This window comes from Solanum tuberosum, unplaced genomic scaffold (assembly GCF_000226075.1).
Source record: "Solanum tuberosum cultivar DM 1-3 516 R44 unplaced genomic scaffold, SolTub_3.0 scf00433, whole genome shotgun sequence".
NCBI lineage: Eukaryota > Viridiplantae > Streptophyta > Magnoliopsida > Solanales > Solanaceae > Solanum > Solanum tuberosum.
The window spans coordinates 128,985-147,605 of record NW_006239356.1 but is presented as its reverse complement, the minus strand read 5'-3'; the positions used below and the strand labels follow the sequence as shown (position 1 = coordinate 147,605).

General features: G+C 36.4%; 4 protein-coding genes across 8 annotated transcripts in view; 3 read left to right on the top strand and 1 right to left on the bottom strand.

Moving 5' to 3' along the window:
- Nucleotides 1-2,448, top strand: part of LOC102580257 (nudix hydrolase 9) — a 7,637-nt gene extending 5,189 nt beyond the window's left edge. The window contains exons 8-9 of one of the 2 annotated variants that reach the window (XM_006363290.2): nucleotides 864-1,022; nucleotides 2,034-2,448. In XM_006363290.2, the coding sequence (XP_006363352.1) occupies nucleotides 864-1,022; nucleotides 2,034-2,129 (255 nt within the window). In that variant the 3' untranslated portion in view covers nucleotides 2,130-2,448. The remainder of the gene's footprint in view (nucleotides 1-863; nucleotides 1,023-2,033) is intronic. The other variant, XM_006363291.2, reaches the window with a different exon arrangement.
- A 1,878-nt stretch (nucleotides 2,449-4,326) lies between these two features.
- On the top strand, nucleotides 4,327-7,010 carry LOC102579928 (ankyrin repeat-containing protein At5g02620-like). The gene is made up of 3 exons (XM_006363289.2): nucleotides 4,327-4,759; nucleotides 5,200-5,609; nucleotides 6,026-7,010. The coding sequence occupies exons 1-3, from the start codon at nucleotides 4,426-4,428 to the stop codon at nucleotides 6,890-6,892; spliced, it is 1,611 nt and encodes a 536-aa protein (XP_006363351.1). The 5' UTR covers nucleotides 4,327-4,425; the 3' UTR covers nucleotides 6,893-7,010.
- A 595-nt stretch (nucleotides 7,011-7,605) lies between these two features.
- LOC102579604 (E3 UFM1-protein ligase 1 homolog) lies at nucleotides 7,606-15,275 on the top strand. Its single transcript, XM_006363288.2, has 20 exons — nucleotides 7,606-7,861; nucleotides 8,226-8,537; nucleotides 8,621-8,887; nucleotides 8,990-9,037; nucleotides 9,885-9,950; nucleotides 10,033-10,136; nucleotides 10,711-10,804; nucleotides 11,057-11,113; nucleotides 11,253-11,682; nucleotides 11,779-11,933; nucleotides 12,541-12,606; nucleotides 12,692-12,760; nucleotides 12,861-12,950; nucleotides 13,050-13,115; nucleotides 13,508-13,554; nucleotides 13,644-13,707; nucleotides 13,915-13,992; nucleotides 14,104-14,166; nucleotides 14,591-14,683; nucleotides 14,819-15,275. The coding sequence occupies exons 1-20, from the start codon at nucleotides 7,688-7,690 to the stop codon at nucleotides 14,924-14,926; spliced, it is 2,451 nt and encodes an 816-aa protein (XP_006363350.1). The 5' UTR covers nucleotides 7,606-7,687; the 3' UTR covers nucleotides 14,927-15,275.
- A 204-nt stretch (nucleotides 15,276-15,479) lies between these two features.
- LOC102579065 (probable NOT transcription complex subunit VIP2) overlaps nucleotides 15,480-18,621 on the bottom strand; it is a 9,566-nt gene continuing 6,424 nt past the window's right edge. For 2 of the 4 annotated variants that reach the window (XM_015303403.1, XM_015303405.1), the window contains 7 exons: nucleotides 18,400-18,488; nucleotides 18,113-18,298; nucleotides 16,801-17,220; nucleotides 16,671-16,723; nucleotides 16,509-16,589; nucleotides 16,209-16,353; nucleotides 15,480-16,096 (listed from right to left, as the gene is read on the bottom strand). In XM_015303403.1, coding sequence (XP_015158889.1) covers nucleotides 16,037-16,096; nucleotides 16,209-16,353; nucleotides 16,509-16,589; nucleotides 16,671-16,723; nucleotides 16,801-17,220; nucleotides 18,113-18,298; nucleotides 18,400-18,488 — 1,034 coding nt within the window. In that variant the 3' untranslated portion in view covers nucleotides 15,480-16,036. The remainder of the gene's footprint in view (nucleotides 16,097-16,208; nucleotides 16,354-16,508; nucleotides 16,590-16,670; nucleotides 16,724-16,800; nucleotides 17,221-18,112; nucleotides 18,299-18,399; nucleotides 18,489-18,621) is intronic. The other 2 variants (XM_015303404.1, XM_006363286.2) reach the window with 2 other exon arrangements.

Genomic DNA, 18,621 nt, shown 5'->3' with positions numbered 1-18,621 from the left:
TTTTTTTTTTTTTTTTTTTTTGGGGGGGGGGGGGGATTATGTGACTTTTTCTTGGTCCGCAATTTGTGAGGATGATGATTGAGTTTATTATCATTTTAAACTTTCCACTTCTCACTGCTCTGTATAAGCATGTAATTCCTAGTACTTAGAAATTTTGGGTGGCAGACTAGTGAAATGGGTCCTAGTTTGTAGTGTTTTATCAGCCTTGTATCAGGCCTCAAGCCTGTATATCATTCTGGGTTATTATACCAAAATAGCGTGATTCTTGAGAATTATCATGTTTGTGGTGTTGTCAATTTGTCATATACAAATCTTTATATGATCATGTATTTTGAGTAACACATAGTTTTGTGGTCCAACTATGATCATGTATTTCGAGCAACACATAGTTATGATTTCTCACTTTATTTGTCAGTAAGATCTACCTCAAAACTTTCATCAAATAATTTTCCGTCACATTATAAATATGGTCTTTTCATCCGTGACGGAAATTATTTAAGGAACTTTATTTGACAAACTTACTAATTAGCTAGGGAGGAATCCGTGTGAGCATTACAACATGCATTTCTTTTTGTGTGTTTTGGGGGTTAATATGCCATGTTAAGGTTATCTTTGACAAATATAGTATAACATAATATGTAGGATACATTGATTGTCAGCTACAAAATAAAGTTGCATTCATAATATGATCAGTTGGAGACTGGTAAATTTTTTATGAATATGGCTCTCTGCAATTCTTGAAGGGGGTTGTTGTTACGTGCACACTCAGATTGTCGTTCCCTTTTGATAAGATTGCATCATATTAGGATTCATATTTTGGAGAGGCCATAACTTTTATTCTTTATCTTTGATGTTATACTCAGTCCAGTCCCATCTTTATTGGTATATCGCGAAGAGTATTGAATGTTAGACCAACTGCTTTTTTCTTCATCAAATGCAATCTTCGGTCAGAGGAAATTCAACAACTGTATTCTAGTGCACAGGATAGCTTCGAGTCAACTCAGCTTTATGCTGTTTCAATGGTTAGTTTTACAAATTGTTAAAATAGTTCTCATAACTAGTCTTACCTCTTAATTTTTGCTTAACTTATGTATGGAACCACTTTTGCTGAACTCCGTGGAGCTTAACCTAGCGGAAATCTCATGTGGAGGGGAAAGGAGCATCTAGGCATGTGAGTGTTCAGGAAAGGCAGGATCTATATAGTTAAAGTTGGAGCCAATTAGAGCTTGTAGTTAAAATTTGGAGACTTTCAGATTCCTTTTGAAATTAAACTTTTAGCATCAGTGTCATCTTTGCAATCACATAGAACTCCTGTCGCTCATAGAATATTCACAAAATGTCTGATTCATCCCAATTTTGTTGTGATTTGCTATTTTTAGTTTCTCTAGAATAGAAATACATTATTTGTAACATGGATTTTATTTCTGAGTTAGTGTTATGAATGTCTGAGTTACATGACATAACTATATAAAAACACTAGCTGTTGAAAGACAGTAAGAGTAATAGAAAGTGATAATTGCAAATCTATCCTTTGGTTCTACCTTACAGCTTCACAATGCTTGATCCTGGCGTCTTCTTATTCTAAGCATCACTCAAACTCTTAAAGTGGATGAGATCCTTCTAACCAAAATAGTCCTCTACCCTTCTGAGCATGAAATTGCTTAAAATGAACCTTAGAGGAATGTCCTTTCTGTTCTATCTGGGGCCATTTAGCAGCTAAAGCTAGCATTATATTTGTCATGCGAAGATTCAGTTTGAGCATTTTAAGACTTTTGTTCATGTGCTGGACTACTTCTGTCCTTACATTGCATTCTTGCATTACGGACACATCACCATTTCAAGACTGCTGATGGTGGGTGCATTTTTCTTTTGCAATGATCCTTTGTTGGAAGACGTATTGCTAAAAATAGTATAAGAGGCAGTTTTGCCTCTTCATTTATAAAAGAAAAGTTCATATTCTTTAAACATCTGTTTTGTCCTAGCCAACATTTGTTATCCATGACTTTATTTCCTACTGTTTCTTTTTTTGTCAGAGTGATCTAGAGAACATGGCTTCTAAAATGCCTGGCTGCCACAGGGGAGGCTACGCACTCTACAAATTAATGGTGCAAGACACGAGTGATAGCTAATCACATTGTTAGCTGATTTAGCCTCTTAATCTCGTCTGCCTGATTTATTCATGTTTGCCTCACAGTCGTTGATGTTCAATCACATCAAGGCGAGTGATAGCTAATCACGTCTTCTGCTGAAAAAGGAATGCAGCCTCTTAATCTCTTGTATGCCTTATTTATACAACGTTTGTCTCTCAGTCCTTGATGTGCAATCTCATGCTGTGCTGTTTCATTGATCAAAAGAAAAGTTTCCATGGATCTAAATGAGCCAACATACACTACACAGATTATGTAATTTTGTCATATTGAATGACAAGCAAACACATTTGTCTTTGCTTCTCTGTAGTAGTTTTATTTTATGAATTGATTCATTCGAATATTGACTGCCCGTTTCTCTTTTACTTGTTCTCAAGGTTTATGTACCGACTTCCAACGTCTGGACCAAAGAGTTTCCAGAGCATCGTCTTTCTCTAAATAGTTTTAAATTATATATATATATAAAGAGAAAATTGAATAAATGACACATATAAGATATTTTTATCAAAATATATTTTAATTTTATGATCTTAAACATATTATGTGTGTTATGTTAGAGTTAAAGAATAATCAAATTAGGGAAGGGACATTTTTAAAAAAAATTGAGAAAGTAAGTCTCAGTTTTTGAGTCTTGTGTCAATTTAAATATTAGCCTAAAAGGCTTATTCCAAAATAATCAATTTCGTAAAAGCAGTAGAGTCAAGTTGTCACTAGGTTCTTTGGGATGGCTCAATTGGTTTGGAGGGTGGTCATCCACATGGATGACTCGAGATTGATCCTCACTCAATACCTTATGAGTCGAGTCTGTGTCTGTTGCATAGGGCTTGCCTAGTGCGGTTTATATTTCCAGTGTGATTTGCAAGCTATTACACGGATTTATCAAGTGCGCACAAAGTGCTCACTTGAAGGGCAAAAGCTGTGGCAGGAATTGCAATGCATCACATTACCAAGTTACAAGTTTCTATATGAACTTTTTAAAATAATATGAAGAAAAAGAAATCAAAGTTTTATCTATTGACATTAGGTTGACCAAATACAATATGTATCACCACAATGGATTTTTTTTTTTTATGATAAACACCCTCACCTTCATTTCTTAAGGTTGTGGGTCGAGTCAAGGAACTCCAATCCTAAGATTGTGGATCGAGTCAAGGAACTCCAATCCTAAGGCTGTGGGTTGAGTTGCCGAAAGAAAAGAATGGTTGAAAAAAAAAAACTTTCAAACCAAACTCCATTTAGATAATTTTTTATTTTTGAAAAAACTTGAAAAAATCATGCCCTTTTTCAAATATTTCATAATGTCTGTCTTTCTATATTTGGAGTGATCAGTCTAAAAAATTACAGCACAGATATATGTGTGTGGTTTGTAGACCTTCTGGTAATATGGTTAGTGAAAATATTCACCAACCAAAGGAAGCAATTTTTTCTTCAGTTTCATCTCAAATTATTAAAATACAAATAATAATTATAATAAAAACAAACCATTAATATTCTTAATGTGATTTTCAATATTCAAATCATCACCACCAACTTCAAAAAAAAAGTTCCATTCTTTTGGTTCTTTTTTTTCAAGAACTCAGGGTGGTGGTTCTTAATTTTTTTGTTGAATGCATGTCCCTTTTTAGAAGCTTTTCTTCTATTTATCAACCCAATATACAAAGGTTGTTTAATTTTCATCATAAAAAAGCTTTCTTTTGGTGGGGTTCTTGAAATTATATCAAGAAAATTGCAAAAAGGTGGAAGTTTTTTCATGTCCAGGTAAAAAAAAAAAAATCCCTTTTTTTCTTTGTCTTAATTTTGCAATCTTTGATGGTGTAATACACTTTAAGGAATGAAAATAAGACACTAGACATAACATACCTGTACCTGTTGCTGGTGGGAGGTGACATGTATCCGTGAAATTAGTCGAGGTGCGTGAAAGCTGGCCCTGACACCACGGTAAAAAAAATCATTTTTTGTTTATTGCTGGCTAGCTAGTGTATTGGAACTCATGAATTAAAGATTGAAAATGAAAGCCTTTTCTTCATGTAGAAAAAAAATATTTTAATGATTTTGTTGTTGTTGTTGTTTCCAGGCTATTGATAATGTGAGTGAAATTCAAGATTTTGGCTTTTGATGAATCCAGGAATGTGTGATTATATAATAAAGTTTGTTTCTTGAAAGTTTACTAAGAGTTGAAAAATATGATTTGTTGATGCAAGTGTTTTGAGGGAAGGAAAAAAAGAGGATTTTGGTTTCAAGATTAGCATATTGGGAATTTTTGGGAACTTTTAATAAGATGGAGGCACCAGCAGCTCAGCCAACAACACCCCGGAAAAAGATGACGAAACAATTAACAGGGAAACGCGATGATAGTGCCTTGCATTCGGCAGCTAGAGCTGGAAATCTTGTTGCAATCAAAAATACTATTGAGGACACGGATGAGGAAGAATTGGCAGAGTTATTGATAAAGCAAAATTCAGCTGGAGAGACACCTTTGTATGTTGCAGCTGAATATGGTTACTATGAGGTGGTTAGGGAAATGATCATGTATTATGATCTAGTTGCAGCTGGAATCAAAGCGAGGAACGGATTTGATGCACTGCACATTGCTGCCAAACAAGGAGATTTAGGTAAGCTGCCGATGTTCCATCAGAGGCGTATCTAAGATTTAAACTTGATGGATTAAATCTTTAACGTTCTTAGCACTAAATTCATTGTACTTTTGAAGTTTTGGGTTTCAAAAATTGAAATTTTAGTGGTTTTCTGTTCCATATCGAAAATACTGAGTTTAGTTGAACTAAGCTAGCTAGCATCATTTTAGCCGTTTCCATTTTCTGATGTCTAAAAAGGGTACTCTGGTGCACTAAGCTTCAGCTATGTGCGGGGTTAATGGAAGGGCCGGACTACCACGGTCTATTGTATGCAAACTTAATCAGCATTTCTGCAAGAGGTTGTTTTCATAGCTCGAACCCGTGACATCCTGGTCACATGAAGGCAACTTTACCAGTTCTGATGTCTATTTTATGAAAATTTTTATGAACTAGCTTGTTCATTTTTGGTAATGTTGCAGATGTGGTGAAGGTATTGATGGAAGCACATCCCGAGCTCGCAATGACTGTTGATGTAGTAAATACGACAGCTTTGCATACTGCAGCGAACCAAGGGCACATAGAGATGGTGAATTATCTCTTGGAGGAACAAAGCAGTTTGGCCACTATAGCTAAAAGTAATGGGAAAACAGCATTACATTCTTCAGCAAGAAATGGACATTTGCAGGTTTTGAAGGCTCTTTTGAGTAAGGAGCCAGGGATCGCAACGCGGATGGATAATAAGGGACAGACCGCACTTCACATGGCTGTCAAAGGACAAAATCTCGAGGTTGTAGAGGAGCTCACTAACGCTGATCCTTCATTAGTTAACATGGTCGACAATAAGGGAAACACACCTTTGCATATAGCATCTCGTAAAGGCAGGGCTGAGGTATATTTCATCTTATGTAGCTGATGTTAGATGGGAACACAGTACTTACAGAAATAATATGAGAAAGAAATAGAAACGTCTGCGCGAAGTTTGTGGAAATGTCATTTATCACACATGTAAATATGAGACACTGAATCCTAGATTTGCTCTCTGTGCCCGGGACAGAAAACGAAAGCTGTACAATATTTCCAGCCTCAAGTGGTACAATTTTTACCTGGAAGCTGTACAATGTTGCTGTTCTTTTTGCACCTTTCACTTAGAGACGAAAAATTTACACTCTTTTCATGTCTACATCTGTCATTAGCATGTCATTGATGTTTTCCTTGCACTTGAACAACTTACTTCATATATGATCCAAATTGCTTGTCATTGATGTTGATCACAGAGGAGAACTGACTTGTTTTGAGCTTATGCAGGTCGTTAAATTGCTGCTCTCACAGAACGAAACAGACGTGAAAGTTATCAATAGGTCACACGAGACAGCTCTAGACACTGCTGAGAAAATGTCACAGGCTGACACCGTAGCCATCCTGCAGGAATATGGGGTTCAGAGTGCCCGAGTCCTAAAGCCACAGGCAACGAATCCAGCTAGAGAGTTGAAGCAAACCGTTAGTGACATTAAGCACGAGGTTCACGATCAGTTAAAACACACAAAACAGACAAGAAAACGCATACAAGGCATAGCCAAGCGGCTGCACAAGATGCACAGAGAAGGCCTTAACAACGCGATCAACTCAACCACAGTCGTAGCTGTACTCATTGCCACAGTTGCCTTTGCAGGAATATTTCAAGTGCCAGGGCAATACTATATGGATCCGGACAACCTCCCAGAGGGCCATATAATTGGAGAAGCAAACATATCAAACCACCCTGGATTCCTCGTGTTCTTTGTCTTTGACTCAATCGCGTTATTCATTTCACTAGCAGTTGTGGTAGTCCAGACAACAGTGGTTGTTATTGAGAGCAAAGCAAAGAAGAAGTTGATGTCAATCATAAACAAGCTAATGTGGATAGCATGTGTGTTTGTATCAGTTGCATACTTGGCTCTATCTTTTGTAGTCGTTGGCACGCGTTATTGGGTGATGGCAGTTATTGTAACAGTTCTTGGAGCAACGATCATGGCTTCAACAATCGGAGTAATGTTATATTGGGTCATTAAGCATCGGATCGAGTCATCAAACAAGAAGAGCATGAGAAAGAACTCTATGGCAAGCAAGTCTATGGATTACTCTGATTCAGCCCTCTCTGATGACAACAATGAATTCAAAATATATGCCTTATAACTTTTTTGTTTCTTCTTCAATTTGACAAATGAACTTTGTTTTTGCTGGAAAATTTTGAGACTAGTACTATGTTATGGCTCCAACTTACAACTTACTAAATGGCGATATGATTGTTCAATCTAAGTGAGATTTTATTTTCTTCAAATTTCTAGTGTTGCTAACAACTTGTATAGAGAAGGATTTTTGTTCAATGATACCAACTAAGTTACTTTCTAGTAGAGGATGATTTTTTTATAATAATGATGATGATAATTGATGTTGCAAGAATCAATTGCGACTCCTATGTAATTTATATACTATTACAAAACACTTTCTCAATATATGAAAATTTTAAAATCAGAGATTGTGTTTACTTATAATTTTTACAAATGCTATTTGACTGTTTGAATATACGTACTTTTTTAAAAATAAAAATATCAAATATAATTTAAATAGAGTTGTTTTTAATAAAAACAAAAAAATTAGGATAAAAATTAAAAAAGAATAATACAGTGAAAGTAAAATAAAATAAAAAGTAAAAACAAGGTTTTGGATATTTTTTTCAATTCTAAATACAATTTCAAGTTGTCTTTAGAATTTTCGATCAAATCTTGATTTCTAATATAATAAATAAATAAATAAAATTTTCATGGTCTTAATTACTTACATCATAGGTATTTTTGTTATACAAAAAGGTGAATTTAATCTTTTTTTCTTATATATATAAAGTGTATAAATGGGTAGGGATTTAGGTTAATTCCAATTTTTTCTCTTATATAAATAATAAATCTTAGTGTTGTACTAAATTGAAGCAAAATGGATGAAGAATTGCTAGAATTGCAGAGACAATTCGAATTTGCACAACAAGTAAAATCTACTGTTCGATTATCAGACCGAAATGTTGTCGAATTGGTCCAGAAACTTCATCAGCTCCAAATCATTGACTTTGATCTCCTTCATACTATCTCCGGCAAAGAATACATCACTCCGGTACCATTCGGTCTATCTGACTTTTTTTAATCTATTTTTTTTTTAAAAGATTGGATTTTTGTAGTTGTAAGTTGAAAATCATTCAATACTATTATAAGGGTGGCGATATTTTGTTATGTTTGTAAATGGGTATTTTGAATTTTATTTATTGGTGTTGTTTAACTGTAGTTATGTGGGTGTATTATAGAACTTGGAGCAGTTGAGAATTGAAATGGTGGCATAGAGGGATTATTTTTATCTAACTTTGTGAAAAAAAGATTTGATTTTTATGGTGTTGATGTTTAGTTCTGCTTATATATGTGGGTCTTGTGATCTTTCTTCATTGGGTGCTGTTTAATTGTAGTTATATATGGGTGTATTTTAGGAGCAATTGAGGAATGAAATTGTGGCAGAGATCAAAAGACTAGGACGTGTTTCGTTGATTGATTTAGCTGATTCTACGGGGGTAGACTTGTACCATGTTGAGAAACAAGCTCAGTATGTAGTATCCCATGACTCATCCCTCATGTTAATTAATGGGGAAATTATCTCGAACACGTATTGGGATACGGCAGCTGAAGAAATCAATGAAAGACTTCAAGAATGTAGCCAAATTGCCATTGCTGAAATAGCAGGACAACTACAAGTTGGATCAGAGCTAGTAGTATCCATTCTTGAACCTCGTCTTAGGACTTTGGTAAATATCTGTCTTTTCGGTGTAGAAATTTAGGGTTGACGTTATGTGATCGAAGTTTTGATATGTTTGTATGGAATGTTTAGGTAAAAGGTAGGCTTGAAGGTGGGCAGTTGTATACACCCGCCTATGTTGCTCGTGTAAGTGCAATGGTCCGTGGTGCAGCTAGGGGTATTTTTGTTCCAATGAACACAACAGCATTATGGAACTCCTTGCTGACTTTACTGCAAGAGATGGACGGAGCTGTTGGTGTTGCTGTTGACACTTCATTTTTCCAGTCCTTGTTTAATGGCTTAGTAAAAGAAGGCGAGATTCTCGGCTCTCTTCGTGCAGGAGTTCATTGGACACCTTCCGTATGTGACCTAATTTATTATGTATTGAATCTCATTCTAGTCTTTGCACTCTTTGTTTGTGTGCAATAACTTTGTTATTCTACCTTTGCTCCATTTCTTCAGGTCTTTGCCATAGCACAAAAGGACTGTGTAGATTCCTTCTTTTCGCAGGTGGGTATCTGTACTGCTCTGCTACTAATGTTGGATCTAAAGTTCTAGTTCCTTGCTTTGACGTGAATTTTTTTTCCGGATGTGGTCCAGTAGTACTTGTTGCCGCACCTTGTTTCTTTGAAGCATTTAAATTACTTCCTTTATCAATTTCTTAACAGAAGTTATTTTTAGTGGCTACTTTTTTTTCGGCTGTATTCATTTGTTTTTGTAGTTAGATGAAATTTCCTCAACAAGTTCAAACACCTGAGTGTTTCTATGGCTTTACGGAAAAAAACAATCACCTAGATTCTCTTACCTTTACTGAGACTATATATATTTAGTCTTGAGAGGCATATACATTTCATTAGAAACGTTATCTTGAGAAAAAGTGAGCATTTGATGCCAAGTGACTAGAACCAAAGTTTTGCGTCCCTCACAGAAAGAAAATTTGGTATTATATATAACCTAATAAAGCTTTAGTAGAAAAATCGTTCCCAAATAGAAGACAATTCTTTGATCTGCAAAGAAAATGTTCTCTATTTCCTTCCCGGACTTCTCAATGTTTTCTCCATTTCTTTCCCGAACTTCTTAATGCTTTCTTCTAGACAATATAAGATGTTTCTTCTTAATACAAACTTTAATTGAATTTCACAAAGTAACACCCAGAAAATCTTGTAAGAAAAGTGCCATATATTACTTATGATGGCCTATTTTTTAGGATAGAGAAGTGAAAGGCGGAGGTCCAGATATTGGTCCTTAACTCTGAAGGAATGCAAATGACTGTTTTACTAAATAAATTCAAGTTTTTCTAGATATTTTTGTTGATCTTCTTAAGGGATTATATATCACTTTGTTTTTGGTAATGCAGAATTCTTTTGTTACTTATCAAGCTCTGAAAAAACTCGGGATTCCGCAACCTTCTCAATTCCTGCAGGTATTTTGCTTTGTCTTTTCCTAGTTGCATATGTTCCTTGGATTTTTTTCTAATTAAGTTCTGGTCATGAATGCCACTTTAGTCTAGATATCCAGATGGTATATCTCTGGACTCAACATTTGCTCACCCTTCTATAATTGAGATACTGGATGCTGCTGTTGAGGATGCCATAGAACGTAATAGCTGGTAAGGGTCCCTATGTGGGAGGAGTTATGTTCACTTACTTCATTTAGAAATGTGTGATGAACTTAATCTGTAAAAGTTGTGTCTGTTATTTGTGCAGTTCTAATTCATCTGAACATATAAGTTGGATTTACACTTTTGACTGTTCTTATGTTAAAAACCATAAAATTTCCTCTTACATCTTAGAACGTAGTACCATTCAACATCTAAGTTGGAACTTGGAAAGGAACAAGCGGTACTGTTTCATGCCCTTTTCATCTGTTCATTGAACACAAATACTGTCATTGAATTGGGAGTTGTGTGTATGGAGTAAAAGATGACATCTGTTGACACTTTTACGAACAATATTTTCCCAAACATGAAAGCATAGAGATGCACAGCCTGTTTGTACAACACATTTAGTGGGTTGAACTTCATCTATGGTTTCTTATGTATGATCTATTTGAAAGAGTTTGTGCTCCTTTCAACTTAACTCAATAAATGGTCTTGGCGGCTTGGCCACGTAAAACCTCACTACAATCCCTGCATTGCAGGATAATGCATAATTTGACATCTTGGGGATCTTAAATTGTTGCAGGATTGATTCGCTTTCAGTTTTACCCGCTTCCTTTGGTAGCCAAGATGCATTTAAGATTCTGTCACTATGTCCATCAGTTCAAGCAGCACAAAAGGTGATGCTTCCTTGTTCCTCTTGTACATTTATCTTAGGTTTTATCCTTTTTGTATTCGTGTGCCAGTGATTCTCACGTAGGTGTACTTTTTTGCAACCTTTTTTTCGGGATAATGCAAACCTTTGTAGCATTTGGATTCTGCCATGAAGCAGCACCATTCCAAATATGTAGTGCATGAGAACTGTGCGCTGACAATTTATAGAGAGAATTATTTTCTGACCTGGTCTCACAATCTTGGTTTTGCTTTTTCAGTCAAATAGAGCACTTATCTTGGGAGATACATATATTTTTAGCAATGGGTTTGTCAAGGTATTGTAATAATTTGCACTATTGATTTTTTTTTAATTTAAAAATCTAATTTCAATTCAAATGTTATATTGCTAAGCTTCTGTGGAAGTTCTGATACCTTAATCTTGTCCTTTTTTTTGGGTATAAAATTTCTTTATAGGATCTGTTTGATCGGATGGAAAAAGAGATGGAAACATTAAGCATTCCAGGGCTTGTCGGTTCTGGGCCTGTAGATGAGTTTCGTGTTGCTAAAGATGCTAAAGTTGGATATGATAATAGCACCATTGAAGTAAATGAAACAAGCAGTGATGCCGGTATCAGCAAACAGGCCTCGGAGAAAGGATCTAAGAAGAAAAAAGGAAAATCAGGTGGGAATACTAAGATGGCGCAAGCTGAAACAGGGACAGATAACCAGGAATCTGCCCCTAGTAAATCTAAGAAAAGCCAGAGGAAAGGTAAAGTGTCATCTGGCTCACAAACGTCAGAATCAAAGTCAGGTGCTAGAAAGGATGAGGACAGTGTTGGCGCTATTTCCGAAGAATGGGTAATTCAGAAGATCACATCTCTTAATCCTGACTTTGAAGAACAAGGTACTTTGTGATTACTCTTTTCTAAGAGTATTGTAGCTGTCTAGCGGTCTATCCCTAACTGCCCTTACTCTCTATTTTTCATTTGTTCCACCACAGGTCTGGATAACCCGGAGATGATTCTTTTGCCTTTAGCAAAACATCTGAGACCTTTGCTCGTCAATTCATGGAAGGAACGAAAAAAGGCTGCTTTCACTGAAAATACCCAAAAAATAAAAAAACTACTTGATAATTTGCAAAAGAAACTTGATGAGGTAAGTTATGGTTAGTCATGTCTACTCCCACTATCATGAGCATTAGATACATAGTTCGTCTGCTTTGATTCCTTCTGTTGAACTCTCCAAACCCCAGGTGACCTGTGATTCTGTGCAAAATAGGTTCTCACTGCAAATTGCTGACACCATAAAATAATTGTCTTTTTTATTTCAGAGAATGATGTACTAGGATATCTTGATTCTCGGTGGCGGAGACACCCACTAGAAAGGGGTCTCATCTGACACACTTCACAAAAAAAAATCCTTATATATGTGGGATGTGGATTCATTTTTCTAAAAGTCAAAATTATATATACAATAGGTCGACACTGCTTAAAATAATACAAAGTAAATGTCAATTTGAGAGAGAAAGTAAAGCCTTAACACCAACATAATCCTAGAGCCCAACCCACTTACAAGCCAGCCAACAGTGCTTGCCTAAAATCCTGCATTCTCCATTGTTCATTCTGCCGATGATGCCATACGCGTGCTTCTCTTCTCTTTGTTGGTTTATACATACATACATAAAAAAAATCTTTCCTTTTATTTTGGAGCAGTCATGTGGTCTATTTTGATTTGTGATTTGATTCCTGGTTTTCTGTTGCAGTCATTTTTAAACATGCAGCTTTGTGAAAAAGCCCTCGATTTGTTTGAAGATGACCCATCAACTTCGGTAAGTTTTTCAGCTCCATTACTTAGTAGTTTCTCCAGTTGTCCATAAGTACAGAATTTTATTATAGTTTGTCTTTGACGTATAGGTTCTTCTACACAAGCATCTATTGCGAACTACAGGAACCTCAATTGTTGATACATTGTTGCTTAACCTGGTAAGACATGCGAACTACTTCTTTTCTTGGTTTTCTAGTATTGGTCTTTGTGAACTCAAAAGCCCCTTCCTACCCCCATCTCCTTTTATTGTTCACTCAGGATTTGCTCAATAAACTGAAAAATGGAGTTCCGGTGGAGCCTCAAACTCCCGAATCCATTCTACTTAGCCCTGGAGATAGAAGCGCTCTGGTAAATAATATTTCACTTGTTCTTCTGTTATAAAAACATCGACGCACTTCGAATAATTTCTACTGTTAATATTGATGTTTATGACTTTATGCTATCTAGGCTAAGAGTCTGCCAGGTAGTATGTCAGCCAAGGCCATTGAAACAGTTGAAGCTTTAGAAGGGAAGGTCAGTTACTATTTTCTCTCTGGTGCCAATGTAACAGCTGCCAATTGTGTGAAAGCCCCCAACCAGAATTTCTATGCAAACCTTTCTTCCAAACCATATTTCCATTCAAAGCATCAATGCCAAAACGTTTACTCTTTACTGCAGCATGGATATTTCAAGTTTCTCTGTGAAGGAAGGAAATAATATTACAATTCATGGGACTTGTTACTTTTACTTCTGAAGTCAATGTTATGCTTGCTTCTGTTTCTTACAAATGTTTGCTCGTCTCAAAATCACACTACTTTTGCTTTATACTACAATAATGCTCTCATTTGCTAGGAATACTCATCATCTGTGTTGCATTTTCTTACATTGCTGAGTCTTAAGTAACTTTAAGATCTTTCCATTGGCAGCGGGTGGAATCATTTATGTCGGCACTAAGAGAAGTTGCCGAGGAAAGGTATTGTGTATTCTTCTACCTCCCACAATCCGCTTAGTTTGCCCCTATAATGAACAAGAAGAATGATATTTAGTCTGGAATATTTGCAGTGGATTAGCTTTGAAGAAGCTTGACAAAAAATTGGAAAGAACCCTTTTGCATTCGTATCGTAAGGTACCAATAAGTCTTACATGATGTGAACCTTGAGTGTTGATGAGTTTTCCCACTGAATATGGTTGTGAATAAGATTTTTCACTTGAACACAATTATGCAAAGGCTGGAGTCTCGTCTTTTTCTTTACTGCTTACTTGAGGACTCTTTTAGTTATGGTTTAAATAATTGGTTGATCATATAGAATTATTGTCTTCCTTTTGGTTACAGGATTTGACAGCTCAAGTTTCTGCTGAAACGGATCCAGTTTCCCTCTTACCGCAAGTTATATCTCTCCTATATGTACAGGTCTGCCCTAACCCCCTCCTTCTCCGATCCACTTCTCTCTCTCTCTGTAGCATATTGTCTTTATAGATTATCCTTATCACTCTTTTGATCTTTACTCCTTATGATACATAGGTTCATGGAAAAGCTCTTCAGGCTCCTGGTAGGGCCATTTCAGCTGCTGTCTCTCGGTTAAAGGTGCAATCCTTAATCTTTTTACACTACATAAATTTTGTCATCATTAATGAAAACATACAGTGGATTATGGAAAGGTGACAGTTATATACTCTAATTGCAAATTATCTGTATTTGCTTGTGGTAACTATCCCTCGATGTTATGATGAATAAGAAATTTAGATGTCCCTCACTCCTAAACAAAACTGTCGCATATGGCACTTGTTTCTCACCAACTTTAAAAAGGACAACAACACACTCAATGTAATCCCACAACTGGGGTCGGGGGAGGACTTTACCCCTACCTTGGAGGTAGAGAGGTAGTTTTCAATAGAACCTCGGCTCAAAACTAACTTAAAAAGAAGCTTGGTATTACTGGGACTTATTGCTCTAATGAATTTAGACTGCATTAGTAAAAACTAATGTTACCATCACCACTACTTTTCAGGATAAACTGGATGACTCGGCATTCAAGACTTTGGTTGATTACCAGAGTGGAACAGTGAGCGTCTTGGCTCTAATGGCTTCTGCAACTGGGGACGTGAGTTATTCCCTGTCCTTTAGATATGATGTTTTGTTTGTTGTATAAATAAACAAAAGAAAGCCGAAGAATGTTAGTTCCCTTATACAAAGTTCAAGAAAGTTGCTCATTTGTTTCATTTTGTGTTGTCTATAGGAGGAAGATTGTACATCTGACAGAATTTTGAGCAAAAGGGAAGTGTTAGAGGAATTGATGCCTGCATTGAAGGGACTAGTGCTAGGTACCACACAGTCACAAGCATAGATTCAACTTCAGATAATAATTACTACATATGACGATGGAAGAAACATTCACATTACTCCGGTGGCCATAAATCATACAGCTAGCAAGTGATTTTCTTATGAATATTTATTTTAGCCCTTCTCAAAGACTTTTAGATGTAGTATGTATCTGTTTTATATAAAGTTTGCTCAATCAGTTTACATAGATTTTTACCAATAGTACTCTTTTATTTTTATCTATTGAGAAAAAATAATCTATTTAGTCTAATGTAGCCGATTGCGGTATTATATTGGTATGATATCGTGCATGAAGCACAAAATTTGTGCACGTTCACGGAGCATTAGATTTGAGATAAACCCATCTTGTACTAGATTATTATATACAATATTGTCATTCATTCATATATGAGCACTGAAAAACAAGCCAATATTTATTATGATTTGTAGAAGTTCTTTTTTAAAATAACAAATTAGACGCTTTCAAAATTCAACGCTTGAAACATTGATATATAATCTAGGCAAACAATACGAGGAATGAAGTGAGGCATAGAGGGTGTTGGTGTAGGGGCAATGGGTGAGTCGGAAAGCAGGGAGTGAAATATTACTTGAAGAAATAGGTAAGTCATTGAAAAATACTTTTAACCATGGCTGCTCATGGCTTGACTAATAACCAAAAGCATAACAAATCTACAAGCTCTTAAGTATCACAAATTATTTTCTTGGATGCTTATATTTTTTCTTGGAGAAGCCAAAAAAGATAGACCATCACAGACTAGTCAGAATCTACAGCTCTAATTTTCCTTTTTATTTTGATTGTGCTTCTAATTTTCTTGTTCTCTTGGTACCACAATGTTGGTGGTTGAAGAACAAGCCAGCTTCCACAATGTCTTTTCAGCAACTACTATTCTATCAACAGTGCCTTAAAGATGGCATTTCCACCAATGAATTCTCAGAAATACATTTCTTTCCGACTTGCAACGTCTAAAAGATACAAGGAACTAAATGACTAAGACAACTCTAATTTTAACAATTGCTGCCAACAGCCCAATTGAGCGGAAACTACAGGTGATCTACCTGGCTCCTAGATTAAGGGATATATTGAAAATGTACAGCTATGAACTGGCGCTCCATATTAATGTTGAGGTAAAACAGGTCTTTTTTCCAACATTTCGTAGTGGAGGACAAAATTATCCTGCATTGAAGTTGCAGACGAGTCAAAACACTGGAAACTTGATAAAAACTGACGTGGCACATGAGAAACACAACTAATACACGAATTCAAAACTGTACTATGATATCCATACCTTACGGATTGTCTCCCATGTGTTTGGATCAAAACAAATGTAAGACCCTCTCTCATATGCATTCGTCTTGACAAGAGGCTCCATGTTGGCAACCCTCATAAACCACAACCGATGTTCTCTGTGGTAAAACCAGCCGCGGTTATACCTGCACACAGAAAATGCAGACTGCTATTAACTAGACTCCAGCTAAGCACTTAGCACATTGCAAATCCAGAAGGTCAACTACCCAGTAAGGGGAGTATCCTATTATGCAATAGCTGACAAATTAGCTCTCAGGAATACAGTAGAAAAAATATGCACCTAAGAGCAACCAATGCTGTTAAGAAACAGAAAACATACAGTTCATTTGCAGCATACAGTTGCGCTTCATCTTTTGGCATGCTGTAAAACACAATGGATCATGTTATTATTGCATTGAAATTTCACAATCAAGGAACATTACCAGTTTACCAAAAGACTTGCCTGTAAAATATGTAAAACAAAGTATCCAGCTGAAACTTTGAGAAGTATGCTTGCTGCATCCAGAATTAAAGAATATTTCAATAAATAAAAAAGTCAGATCCAAATAAACAAAAATGCAAAGGCAGCTCACATTTAAAGGTGGGGGTTGCTTCGCATAATAACATTGGGGTGCAGTAAATTCTGGATCCCCTTTGGCAGGCTCATCAGACCATGGGGAACCAAAAGTCTTGTACAAATTCTCAGCAGAGTTCAAATTCAAACCAAGTGTTGTTAGATCAATTCCAAGCGCAAGAGAAGTCAAATCTGGATCGTTCATCTGTATTACACTTAGCAAACCAAGTATACCAAACGGGTCAGGAGCAACTTGGGATTGCATGGACTTTATGCTGTATGGCTGACTTAAAGAGGACATCTGCTGCAACCTGAATTGGGATGGACCCTGATGCTGTTGGTACTGCTGAGCCTGAATGAGCTGATCATATGATCCAATACCAGAAACATTACTTGACGAATTAAGAGGTCGTAATCCTATACCAGGAGGTCCACCACTCTGAACCCAAAGAAAGATTAAAAGAAAGTTAGCAAACTTGAACGAATGCACCTCTTAACACACACAAGGAACTAGACTTGTTCTATCTTTGACCAAACCAAAAGTCCAGTTTCAAATGTAGTTCTTTTTCTTCATTCCCCTGGTAGTCAAAAGGATAAATTCTGCTTTATTGCTATACACAGCAACTGTTTTGAAGAAGAACTATTTTCTTGAAGAACTGCTGCTTAGCAAACTTAGTACATCAATCAAACTTCCGACTATCAAAACAGCCAACTCAAGTAGGGAAGCACTTAGGAAGAAGAAGATTTAACAATGGACCAACCACACACACAAAAAGAAAGATAGATGGAAGGCAGAAAATGTGTTGCAAACATCTTCTTTATAACAATCTTTTGTTGGAAACTATGTTGCACAGAATTTACGGGTTTGACCTTACTTCAAACAAAGTAAATGCTTCCAATCAGATAGGGTTGATAAGGCGGAAAAGATCCAGCATAAAAAAGAAGGGGATTACCATGGGCAATTCCAAACACAATAGGATCACTTCTAGCAAGACTGAACTCTACAGACTTGATGGAGAATAAAAGAACAACTGAACTTACTCCGAACAAACTTACAGGAGAAGCTAAAACATACTCCATACAAATTGTTGCATTGAAGTAACACATTTTAGTCTGTTATTCAGCAAGAGGGGGTTATTTCCCGTTATACGCGATGTGGCATAAAAGACTGATAAGGAAGTAGGCATCAACAAGTTGGGACTACATCATCTTTTACTTGGAGCAGACAAGATAAGTAGTTCTACCTGCTGTCCCCTCACCCCAAAACAAGGATTGGAACAAAACACAATAACAGATCATTAAAAAGAAAAAGAAAATTTAGAGTAATGCACCTGTTGATGATAACTGGACTGCGATGATTGGAAGACATCTGGACCATGTAAATTCAGCAGATCCTGGTTGTTTATATTTGAAAAAGGGACGCCGCTACTACTAACCGATGGAGTATGTTGCAGCTGCGGCTGTGGACGATGTGATGAATATGTTCCACCCAAATTAAAACCTGTGGATCTTCCCATCTGCACCATTAGATCGAGGGAAGAATCAGCATGCTGAAGCACTTACTATAAGCTTATGGTTCTATAAAATAGCCGGTGAAGTTACAGAAATTTATGCTTACTGAGAAGTGTTGCTGTTGCATCATAGAAAGAGCATTATCATGAAGCTGCTCTTTCTGGTGAGGATCCATTGCATAATCAGCATTCCCACCTTAGCAAACATGAAAGCAATAGTATCATTAGACTCCTGGCATGTTAGAGAAACCAGCAAACCCCTTCCCCCCTCCACACCCAGCCATTCTCCACTATCCCCTTTTCTTCCGTGGTTCCCCCACCCACCCACC